Here is an 11,716-nt window from a genome sequence, read left to right on the forward strand (position 1 = left end):
TGTTGTAATATAATCATCTACACCTTATCCATCACCACCAATGTCAAATAACGCAGATTGTCGGTTTGTAGTGATGCGCACTCACGCACTCACACCCCACCCAGATAAACTCATTTACTGGCCTATCCCCGGCCGCGGCGAGTTCATACGTTTGTGTCTCGAGCACGCCGGCGCTAGCTGGACAGACACGCCTGGCGGAGTAGACGAGGTGCTTTCGTACGTGAATGGCAGTGGTGAGCATAGGACAGCGACACACACACCTCCTCACACACCACAGCCGACCTCGGCGCGAACCCCGCTCCACTTGCCCCGCCGATCCTGAAAGACGAGAAGAATGGCGTCATACTCTCGCAAACTGCCGCCATCCTCATGTACATGGCACCCAAATTGGGTCTAGACGGCGGGAAACAACACATGCATACAGCGCAACACGCACTCACTGGGCTCGACTTCAATGACGAAGTGCACAACACGCACCACCCCATCGGCTCAGCACTCTACTACGAGGACCAGAAGAACGAGGCTGCGCGCTACACGGAAGTGTTCCGCAGGGAGCGCATTCCCAAGTTCCTCACCTACCTCGATACGAATCTTGGGAGAAACACACAAACTGACAAGCATCTCACTGGAGATTCCATTACTTACGCCGATTACGTCTGGTGGCAGGTGCTAGACGGCCTCTTTTACTCCTTCCCTAAGCGCATGCACGCCCTTCTGCCAACTTACACCAACATCAAGCCTTTCTACGATAACATCAAGTCACAGCCACGCATAGCTGCGTACCTGGCCTCTGAAAGAAGGCTGCCATACTCGCAAGGTGTTTTCAGATATTATGCTGAGCTTGACAAAGCGTGAGTGTGTCAATATTAGTAGACATAGCGTGAATGTAAAGTCATATGTAAAGAGATGTAGAAACATTGTATTTGACCATTCAATCACTTACGTTCATTGAATGGATTGTGCGTATACTCATCTTCCTCTTCCTCGTGCGGCGTGCTGTTGTTGCGCTTGTGCTGGCTGAGGTCGATTTCACGTCTAGGAAGGAATCCCAAGTTTGTAAAGTCTGCTGATTTGTCGTTGCCATTCGAATTAACACTCATAGACTGTCTGTTGTTCTCCTTGGCTCTGCGGTGTATAGCGGGATCGTAGTGGTGAGCGTAAGGGTCTTCCAGCTTAATTGGAGTTGGCTTTGGCTGTCCCTCTTCCTGCTCGCCATAATTTGTCATCGAACTCCAGAAATCGTTTAGATGCTTCTTACTCGTCCAAGCCAATTCCGAGAAAGCGCTTGCAATATCGCTAAAGTTAAAACCAGGTTCGAGAGAATCAGCCTTCTCATGTTGCTTCTGGTGCTCCTCCTCATACTCCCTCTCATTCCTGCGTCTAGGCTTGCGTGGCTCGTACGCAAGGTCGTCGTACGGCGTAGATGAAGCCCTGCCATTCCTCTCAAAATCCATCGCTTGTAGGCGTCGCGCGAGCGCTTCATCATCGTCCATCTGCCTCATTTGTGATACTGGCCTCGCTGGTTTTGGCGCTGTGTGTGTGATGTGTGTGCTGTGTGTTGGGTCACTCATCTGCAATAGCTTCTCCACTGCCCTCTCCTGTGAGCTGGATGATTCGAGCACTGAAATTATAATTTCCTTGTCAATCGATGGGAACATTATCGACATTGCGTTTACTTTCTCCTGCGTGGCTTTGTCGCTGTGTGCGGGGTGTGGGGAGTGTGGTTGCTCTGGTTGTTCTGATTGCTGAAACTGCTCTGGTTGCTCTGTTTGCTCCTTCTGCTCTGGTTGCTCACGCTCTGGCTCCCTCTCTTGATGCGTAGTGGGAAGCGCTGGCTGGACAGGAACATTTGCCTCGCCTGTCTCTTGGGCGTTTCTGGTTGGCTGTGCCTGTGGTTCAGCGTGTGGTTGTGCGTCGCTTGGTTCCTGGAAATCACTCATGACTGTACGAGACAAGGCACGAAAGAAATATCTTTATTTTCATCTTCATGTATAAAACTACATACAAAACTACTGCAATACATTTTGTTTTTCTTTATTCGTTGCGTTGAGTCGTTGGATTTGATTCGTTGATTCGTTTTGTTCCTATTAGTAGGGCGCTATTGCTGCATGCGCTCACCATCTAATCTCATCTGCAACGCCTTCAACTGGTCAAGAGCACGACGTTCGCCAGCAAACGCCTCATCTCTCTCCATCCTCAGCGCATCCTTCTCCTTCTCAATCTCATTAACCTTATCTTCGAGTAACTCAAACGCCTCCCTTTTCCTCTGTCTTGAAAGGAACGCTGCTGCTCTATTTTTCAACAATCTAGCCTCCTTTTTAGGCAAGTTGGACGTGTCTGGCGGGACGAACTGCGACGAATGTGCTGTTTTCTGTATCTTTGGTAGTTCTATATTCTCCAATTCCGCGTCCATGACTGAGGATCTTCTGCTACTCGTTGATCCCGCTGGAGAGACTGATCTTTTGCGCTTGATTTGTGGGGAAAGTGCCTTTTGTTTCGACTTGCTCCCACCTGCATTCTTCCTAGAAGAGCGTTTGGGGGTGGGTTTAGTGGTTGCATCGCTGTCGTCGTCTGAGGCTGAGGCATATGCTGAGTCTAGTTCTACGTGCTGGTCATGATGCTGATGCTGCTGTTGCTGCTCTTGCTCCGGTTGCTCTGACTGCTCTTTCTCCACCTGCTCCTCCGATCCATGTGGGTGAATCGATGGATTGGACAGAGCTGCTGGTGGTTGGAAGAACATGCTCGGTGGCAAACTCTCTACGGGGACAATCTCATCCATCGGCTCCGTCTTTATTTGCGGGGTGTTTCGGTTGTAATCGAACCACGAGTAAGGGAGATCGCTGTCTATAGATTCACCGCCCTGATGCGGAGATAAGAAATCGTGAAAACTGTCGTAGTCGACGTTGTTGTGCGGGTTCTTGAGATTGGCTGCGGATTGAGTAAATGCGTCGAGATCACTGCCAAGGAGATTGCTGAGATCAAAGTTCTCCAATGTAAATGCCATCTCTCAAATCTCCAAATTTAATTTAGATAATGGTCGTCTAAGCGTAAGAGTGTTTACCCCAAGGAACACAATAAATGCAGTGCAGCCTAAAGAATTGTTCGACGTCTAAGTGACAGCCGTCAAATGTGATATTTTATTTTTAATTCTAGAAATATTACTAGTCTATTAAACATCTTCACTGATTCTGTATTTGGTTTGGAATTCGGTATGTTCGGAGCGCGTGACTTTATCGAGGCGGCCGTGCGTATTCATTGGCTTACATTGAATATTTTACGCCTCTTATTTTTATTAAATAGGGAAATTTCTTAAACTCTACATTGAATTCTTACCTCGGAATTGGTTAGAACGATAACACAGATTCAGACTATTTGTGATAAGGTGGATAGTCGATAGGGAAACAGCCCTGACACTGTTAAAATTCTTGTATTTTCATTAATCATATAGTAATCTCCTTCATTTGCATAGACTAGTTGATAATTTTAGCTAAATAATGTATCCATCGGGTATATGTACAATCCAATTAATCCAATCTATCCTATATGATTCCTTTGTAATACTCGTTCTCACTGAATATTGAATCTGTACGCGAATTTGTGCGCAAACTGACGCCCGCGTCCGTCTGCCTATTCTGCTGCTTATAGCTGTATCCTGCATCCACACCTCTCCTCACTGCAGGAACTGGTGTAGTCAAGTCTGTTTTGCTGTAAATGCTATCCTCATCAAGGTGAGTCAAGTTATTCAGTGGCTGGGATCCTCTTTGACTATGCTGCCCAACCCTTCCACTACTCGCCGCATTAAGTCCTGCTCCCGTGATTGAGCCTGTATACGGCACTGGGATGTATGTTTTATCGAGATCGTTTGTCCTGTTCTGCGTCGACTCATCGTCGTCAATCTCGAATACACTATCTGTACCTTTAACTTTGGGTACGCCTTGAGCGCGCATCATTAAACGTCTTCTGCGCGCAGCTGTTGAGGAGCGTCTACACCAAAAGAGAACAGCGACTGCGATGACAATGGCTACTGCTGCAACACTACCGAGTGTACCCCCCACGACTGCACCAACTGAGTAATTATGGTCGCCATCTTCTGATGAATTCTCTTCATTGCTTTTACCGTTTTTATCGGATGGTTTACCCTGGTTGTTCGTCTCAGTGGGGGTAGGGTGGTCGGATGCATACGACTCTGCATTTTCATATGACCAATTGCCGCTCGCTGGTACTGGTATGGTGGCCCATGGCGGTACAGCAACATTATCGGTGACCTTGGAGGGGAATTGATCCGAGATATCTAAACCATTATTCCTGCACTTGTAGAAGAAATCATCCACACTGGTTTCGCGGTTGTGATTGCCTGTGCCACAAAATACACAAGCTTCGGCTAGATTGTAGTAAGGCACAGAACACTCGCAGCTGTCTGGATCAGCGTGATAAGTAGAGTCGTCTGTGCTGAGACCTCGAGGAGTGGCTGTAGAGTGTTATTCAAGGTTACTGAAAGCTATCTCGCTATTTCAAACCCAGCTCACCTTGACGATTACAAACTTGAGCTGTATATGCCATTACAGAGCAAGGATTCTCATTATTAGTTAGCCACCAGGAAATATCTTCAGCTTGATAAACACATTGAATAGAACCACCAGCAGCAACAGCGGCAAGAGAAATGAAAAGAAGGAGTGTGGTTATTTTGAATGTAAAACGAATGACGTTTTCGAACTTCATTTAAGAGCTCTTTATCGCTTTTTATCGGGTTTTTAGATTTTTTGGAGAATCTATCTGGTCGAAGCCCTAGAGAAGGGGGAATGGCATCAGAGGACATATTGGGGAGTGAGCGGAATGTGCCACAGCTAGATAGAAGCGTATACAAGTATTTTATAAGCGCTTTCAATCATTTACAAGTATATTTCATATTGCAAATATATCTTGAAGCAACCAACATAATTGAGGAGATGTTTGAATACCTGTAATCACATTTGAATTCGCTAATTAAATCTGTTGCCAGATTTATATTTCATCTTCTATTCACCTAAACGTCCTTTCACCAACTTGCTCCAATACCACCACGCATGCACGGCAAAGATATTCGCGACGGTATTTTAATTACCGCTGTTGAGTGGGTGGTGACGTACCTTTTGTCTCTATTTAACGCGTTTTTAGAATTTTATCTTTCACGCTAGCGCGCAACTTCTTACTGCGATCTTTATCCCCCACCCTTAAAGACGCTTCACAGAGCAAATCCAATGACGACGACGACGATGAGCAGCCAAACGCGCCGCTTCTGCCGACACTCAAATCCACGCTTTCCAAACCGCTGATTCCCTTCATCAAGTCCAAGCTCAGCGCAGTTACCTCCCTCAATCACGTCGCATCTGGCTTGATCTTATCGCGCTGGGCTTTCTCAATGGTGTTTGCACAAGCCAGCAAAATCATTTTCATAGCCATCCTCAACGCTCTCAACCTCCTCCACACTCCTGCTGTCGATGTCGCCTTCAAAATCTCCTTAGGACTCCTTCTCCTCTTCGTAATCGCTCTGATTCCCTACTTGCAGTGTTTCCTCTTTGTCAGGCTCCGTCAAGCTTCCACTGCTATCCTAGATTATCAACCACCTATAATCCGCACTATCAAAATCAGTCTCATCCCTTTCCTCGCCTACGTTCTCCTCTTCTCCACTATCCCTCTCCCTCTATCCACAACCAACAGCCTCTTTGGTAAGGCTATCGTACGCAGTGTCGGTCTTGGTGTCATCATTCTCGCTGTTTTGTCCGGTTTCAGTGTTGTTTCTACCACCTTCAACTTTCTCCGAGCCGTCTCTAAGCGTAATTGGCTGCCTGTTTCACACGAAGACATTGAAAACTCGGAAAAAGCTCTTATGCACGTCCAGTCTCAACTAAATGACGTGCGTTCGAAAGTACATAGTGCGCAAGTCGCAGCGAGTGCCAAGATGGAACAAGATGGCGCAGGTGCAGGTTCCAGTGCCTCCATTATACCCGCCTGGGTTACATCATGGACTCAATCTTCCGCCGTCCCTGCTCCTCTACGCACCGAACTCAACGGCCTCACCAGCCTCGAGGAGCAGATGAGGGCTGACCTCGCTGAACTAAAATTCAAACATCAAAGACAGGAGTTTTCACGCACTATCAAGGGTAAAGTGTACATGGTGCTTGGCTACACTTTCGCCGTGTACTGCATCACGCGCGTCCTGGTCTCACTCTTCAATCTCATGTTCAGACACAGTCATACAGAGAGCACCCCCGACTACCTCTCGATCCTACTCGGTAAGGTTTTGTCGAGGTTGTTCGGTGTAAGGGAGTCAGAAGACGTCTATTCCAAGCAGATCTCTGTCGTTTCTGTAGGCGCCATCATCGTCTCTAACACTAAAGCTCTTTTATTAGTGGTGAGGAAGATATTCAAGAAAGTCTCCGGTACGACGAACATCGCCCAGAATGAAGATGATAGTGGTAGTACTAAAATATTCTTGATCTTCTTACTCGCTCAGCTGATGGGTTCTTTCTTCCTCACTATGCTCGTACAGCTCAATAGCTCTCTCAGCAGCAATACCAATTTTAGCGTTCTCGCTGATATGCTGCCCGCTGTCGACCTCTTTGGTACCGCTTTCGACGCGCCTTTCGTTATTAGCGTTGCACTCACCACTATCGTCAAGAAGATGTAGCTAGAGTGCGCGTGGGTTTGCGTCGCGGGGATAAAAATTTCTTGACCTTTTTTCCAACTCGTTTGGTTTGCTTTTTAGACGGTTATAGATTTACATAAATAAATGTATTATTATGGACTTTACTTTTTCAAGGCACATCAACATGAATAATGAATACAAAAACACTTAAGCAACAAACTGTTTCAGCTTTGCAATTGCGCCCTTGTTCATGAACATTTGAAGATTGGTCCACGTAAGCGTCATTTTGCTATTAGCTTCGTCGTGCATCCACTTCTCATAATCTTGAACGGCGAGTAGCTGGTTTTCTTTATGTGAGACAAGCGACTGAGCCAGTTTGTGCGCTTGAATGAGAGCCAAATTGACGCCCTGTCCAGCAAAAGGTGTCTGCAAACTTGCTGCGTCGCCCACCACTGTGATTGAAGGTTTCGACTCCCACATTATTCCCGATGGCAGCATATACATTGCTCTCTTGAAAATATCAATATTAAGTGCTCTGACGACGCCATGGAGCTTAGGCGACCAGTCTTTGATGTCATCGAGCATCGCAGCGCGCAGTGCACTCGGCTCCTCAATGCCCGCCTCCCTCGCCCACGCCTCCGGCTTGGATTTGTACACATACACTTTGTAGCAGTCTCCGCTGTTTTTCTGTATCACCATAAGCCCGTCTGTCTCCGCGAGGATGAATGTGGTGCCGTTGCAGAAGACATCGGAGAAATCCTCTTGTGCCTGTTTCACACTCGCGTCCCTTAAGTTGCCTTCATAACAACTGACACCGGAGTAGAAGGGAGGGATGGTGTGCAGGAGTGGTCTGACCTTGGACCACGCACCATCCGCGCCGACGACCAGGTCGAATGAGTGTTTGTTACCGTCAAAGTGGATGGTGGCTGGGCTACCTTGAGTGGCTTGCTCCACCTTGTCCACTTTGGTATCCCACCTGATTACGCCTTCTGGGAGGGCGTCGCAGAGAAAATGTCTCAGTGCAGTTCTGTCTATCTCCGGCTTATTCTTATTGTTATTCTCATTTTCATTCTTGTATCCGCTTTCGGCCCTCATATGCACATGCTTAGAGGCGTGCTTGTCTAATATAACGTCCTCTTGGTCACCACACCTCGCGTGCAGGGCAAACTGCTCATACACCCCCGCCGCTCTCAGCGCCTCTTGCGCCTCCACGTGCACATCTAAACTACCCCCTTGCGGCTTAGCATTGATGTGCGCATCTCTCTCAAACACCTGCACGTCTAAGTCAGTGTGCTGGATGAGGGTGTTCGCTAAACAGAGTCCTGCGGGGCCGGCTCCGATGATTGCTAATTTCTTGGTCATGGTGATGATTAAATGATACTTTGCATATTTATCTAGTCAGTTGTGTCGGAACTTTTTGATATGCCTCACACCCCACAAGCCATGCCCACTTGCCCGATAAGCACAGCCGCTTCGAATTTCAGGTCATGTGCAGGTTGAAGCGATAAAATCCACAATTGAAGGAGGCTTCAGTGATATTATTACTGCATATTGACTAAGCCGACAAAAATAACTCACCACATCTTGACGCTTACCCAATCAAAACTGTATCAGACACGATTAAACAATTCATGTGGTGCTGCGTCAAGTAGTGACCTATTCTTTGTAACTTTACTGCTGTTTTGCTTGTCTTGGGAGACATCCTTCTTTTGAAAAGACCATTACTTTTACCAGCAGCGACAGCCGCAAGATAAACATTGGGATTCTGATATGACATCAAGACCTTCATATTGATTAAAGAGGCCTAATGAGTCAAAGAAGGTCGATGACCGAACAGCGCGTCTGACGCTTTCTTCAAGCTATCACGGAACGCGTCTGTTTGACACTGATTCAAATTGCTCTCATTGTGAAGGCAATGCATCGCAAATTATTCCATGTGACTTTTATTATTGTGGAGTAAAATCTGGTTTTTTATCCTTAAAAAATCGCCTGGCGCGATCTTCACTGGACCTCACATCGCCACTTTATCACTAGGATATTAGAATGCACTCCATGTTTGTTGCCGGTGTCTTGCTTGCCGATGCCTTCAAGAGGCGTGGTAAGTATGCTTTATGTCGCAACTCTTTGGCTCATTTCACCTCTTCAAGCGTTCATCAAAACATTCAAATGAGCAGGCCTCATCTGCTTCTACGACCGCCATAGAAACTACTGCCACTGCCACTGCCTCTTATTTAATGGACTTTCGACTCAGTGACTTTAATCCATTCGAAAATCGCTCTTTCATCTCTTCAAAGACATCCTCAACAGTATCCGCATTTGCATCTGCAAATATATCTACAGATGCCTTTGTAAATATTTCCTCAAGAGAATTTTCAACTACGACTAATGAGAAATGCAACAACGCCTACAACGTACCTTTCAACACGCTCATCACCAGCACATGTTAGGGCTTAAAAATATTCGCCAATCTATCAACAATCTCACTTTACTCCTCAATTGAACAAATATCCCTCAACGATGGATAAGACGAAGGCGAAGACGATGACTACACACCACAATACAGCCTTCTCACAAATGCCTTTGTTAAGAATTACGATACCCTACTATGCAAGGATATCACTGGTGAAATCACTAGATAGATTATTTTTGTTTTGTTTTGTTATAATATTTATGAATGTTATCAGTGTAATTTATACAAATTGTGACACCGCCACTTCTCTTATAAGCTGCATTTTAGCTGTACTGTCCGCTGTAGCTATTGATATGGTAGAGAAGCAGCCTTTCTCTGTAAATTCCAATAAATGTCTAGTGATAATCAGCTGAAACCTTATTGCTTTTGTCTTTGTTTGTGGCCAATTTTTGAAGACAATGATTGAGGGGATATGGATTAAACACAGCTGGACGCTCTTCACAGCTGGCGTTGGTGCTGCTGTCTTATATCCTTATCAAATGTCAGCTTCTGCACTTATGAAACTTCGAAAAACGCGCCTCGGTCATATAGCACGCGTACAAGACCCCCGCGCATGCTGTGAGTTGATTGAGGGATTTACTTTCGCCTAAGAAATATCTACGACAGAATGAGCTACCAAAGTACTCCAAATTATCTGCTACTATCTTATGGCTTGCGTCCGCCAGATGGCCCCGCGTCTGAGATTCATGGCTGCTTGCACAGGCATAACTCGCTCAAAAAGAATCGATATAATTAGAAATAAACATACTCGCATATATAAGTGAGCTCTATGGAGCTCACATATTCATTTTTAATATACATTTTTGTGTGCATTCTGGAATATAATCGTCCTGATATGCTGAACAACATGACCTTTTGTACAAATCAATAAATATTGCCAAATCCCAATCATAAATGCATCAAATTAAAGCTGAAACTTATGATAGTCTACCATTATATTTATCTCTCACCTAAATCATCACATCTTTTAGTAATCGACCTGGTCGAGGAGGTCTGCACTTACCAAATACGGAAAGAGGAGCAAAAAATGTTATTCATGGTATTTAAAAGCCGATTCTATAGTATAAATCCTTATATCAGCTCAAAGCTACCTTTCATTTGCTATCGCTGAAATTGCGTCATCTCAAATTCAGCTGGTAAAGCTGGAAAAGCAAGGAAAATAAGCTCTGCTGCGTTGTTCTAGGATATTGATTCCTCGCTACGGCATATCTCCCTCTACTTCTAACTTTCGGCTTAGTTGGTGGAGGGAGTAAGATATATCAGAACTTCCCACGGCAAACATATAAAAGCCTCACTGTTATTCTATTGTATCTAAACTAATTACTTTCAATTCTATCTATCTGTTTAGCTGTGTACAGAGCTCTTCAAAATGGGAATTAGTACATCTCCCCGATAGCTCCATTCACTCGCTTCTGCCCACTACCCCAACACTTGTACCAAAATCACTATCCCGAAGACAATTTAAAAGTATGCGAATCTTCTGCTTGTGTTTTTTATTACTTTATAAAATCGTGCCCATTCGCTCGGTCTTCTTTTTTTTTCATCAATTGCTCATGAGCCCGATAAGACATTGACTTAAATTCTGCAACAGAATATTCGAGCGCTGTTTATTGATATCTAGATCAATTTGAAACTATGGTGTCTTCATGCGCACTGCCCACTTGATTAGAACTATGAATCGACGTTGGAAGTTAAACCAGTACAGTCATTAATTGGCTACTACGTCGATGAAAAAGGTCCTAGCTGATGTGTTATCTTGAAATATACATCTTTAAACTACCCTAAATCGTCAAATAAGTGCACAAAGAAATCTAGCACTGACAAGGAGCACTATATTCTAATAATAATTTATTTCTCGGCTTATGATAACTTCTCACCATCCTTTTATCGTCTATTCAGCCAATAATCTGATTTGATTTCACTCCGGAACATGCAATAGAGGTGACACAAAGTAGATGACGCTTTTCTACAATAATCTTGATTATCATAGGCTGGAAAACGATGCAATCATGCAAATATCTTAATTATTGACCATTTCAGACGCGTTTTGATTTTTCGACGCGTAGCGTCCCTAGGACTCAATGACGACTCCAAGTAAAAAGTAAGACAATCCGCCATAATTAGGCGTTCATTAAATGTTTCATGCAAACACCAAGTCTGAAATCGGGACTTTGGTATCACCAGGTGCATTTCGAATAATCATTATATTAAGGCGGAGGTGGTACGGCAAGAGTTTGAATCGTGGAGAGCAGTGAATTGTAAGCGAGTGTCTTTAAATCTCAAATTTTACCCTGCGACCTACAACGCCCAGCTTAACTAGCGAAGAGTGTTACACAGCTTTAGACACGATTAGCACCTCTTCGAACCTTTCACTCAGCTATTTACTATGGGTTGTCTCTACGACTACTCACGTTTAAATAGTTACTAGTTATAAGGAGCACATCATTGGAATACGACCGTCTCATTCCATCTCCGTTAAAGGGGCAATACAAAGGCACACATGCGCTCCATTGAAGTGCCTTAGTCTGATGAAGACTTACGACCATAACCACTCAAATCTCAACATTAAAAACCCTTCAAACTCGTATAGCGTACCCTGCAAAGCATTCATGCATCAAACA

At 44.9% G+C, this 11,716-nt stretch overlaps 6 protein-coding genes across 6 annotated transcripts; 2 read left to right on the forward strand and 4 right to left on the reverse strand.

Moving 5' to 3' along the window:
• Nucleotides 1–40: 40 nt before the first annotated feature.
• Nucleotides 41–855, forward strand: J056_002709 (Glutathione S-transferase P 2; the record flags this gene model as incomplete). The annotated part of the gene is made up of 3 exons (XM_009271974.1): nt 41–59; nt 105–233; nt 278–855. 3 exons carry the CDS (start codon nt 41–43, stop codon nt 853–855), a joined length of 726 nt encoding a protein of 241 aa, XP_009270249.1.
• Nucleotides 856–935: 80 nt separating this feature from the next.
• J056_002710 (uncharacterized protein) lies at nt 936–1,940 on the reverse strand (the record flags this gene model as incomplete). The annotated part of the gene is made up of 1 exon (XM_009271975.1): nt 936–1,940. The coding sequence occupies one exon, from the start codon at nt 1,938–1,940 to the stop codon at nt 936–938; it is 1,005 nt and encodes a 334-aa protein (XP_009270250.1).
• Nucleotides 1,941–2,098: 158 nt separating this feature from the next.
• J056_002711 (uncharacterized protein) lies at nt 2,099–3,004 on the reverse strand (the record flags this gene model as incomplete). The annotated part of the gene is made up of 1 exon (XM_009271976.1): nt 2,099–3,004. One exon carries the CDS (start codon nt 3,002–3,004, stop codon nt 2,099–2,101), a length of 906 nt encoding a protein of 301 aa, XP_009270251.1.
• Nucleotides 3,005–3,539: 535 nt separating this feature from the next.
• J056_002712 (uncharacterized protein) lies at nt 3,540–4,560 on the reverse strand (the record flags this gene model as incomplete). The annotated part of the gene is made up of 2 exons (XM_009271977.1): nt 3,540–4,468; nt 4,527–4,560. 2 exons carry the CDS (start codon nt 4,558–4,560, stop codon nt 3,540–3,542), a joined length of 963 nt encoding a protein of 320 aa, XP_009270252.1.
• Nucleotides 4,561–5,063: 503 nt separating this feature from the next.
• Nucleotides 5,064–6,667, forward strand: J056_002713 (golgi family pH regulator B; the record flags this gene model as incomplete). Its single annotated transcript, XM_009271978.1, has 2 exons — nt 5,064–5,110; nt 5,155–6,667. 2 exons carry the CDS (start codon nt 5,064–5,066, stop codon nt 6,665–6,667), a joined length of 1,560 nt encoding a protein of 519 aa, XP_009270253.1.
• A 165-nt stretch (nt 6,668–6,832) lies between these two features.
• J056_002714 (Tetracycline resistance protein from transposon) lies at nt 6,833–7,987 on the reverse strand (the record flags this gene model as incomplete). The annotated part of the gene is made up of 1 exon (XM_009271979.1): nt 6,833–7,987. The coding sequence occupies one exon, from the start codon at nt 7,985–7,987 to the stop codon at nt 6,833–6,835; it is 1,155 nt and encodes a 384-aa protein (XP_009270254.1).
• Between the last annotated feature and the right edge of the window lie 3,729 nt (nt 7,988–11,716).

The sequence above is a fragment of the Wallemia ichthyophaga genome (assembly GCF_000400465.1).
Source record: "Wallemia ichthyophaga EXF-994 unplaced genomic scaffold scaffold24, whole genome shotgun sequence".
NCBI classification, from domain to species: domain Eukaryota; kingdom Fungi; phylum Basidiomycota; class Wallemiomycetes; order Wallemiales; family Wallemiaceae; genus Wallemia; species Wallemia ichthyophaga.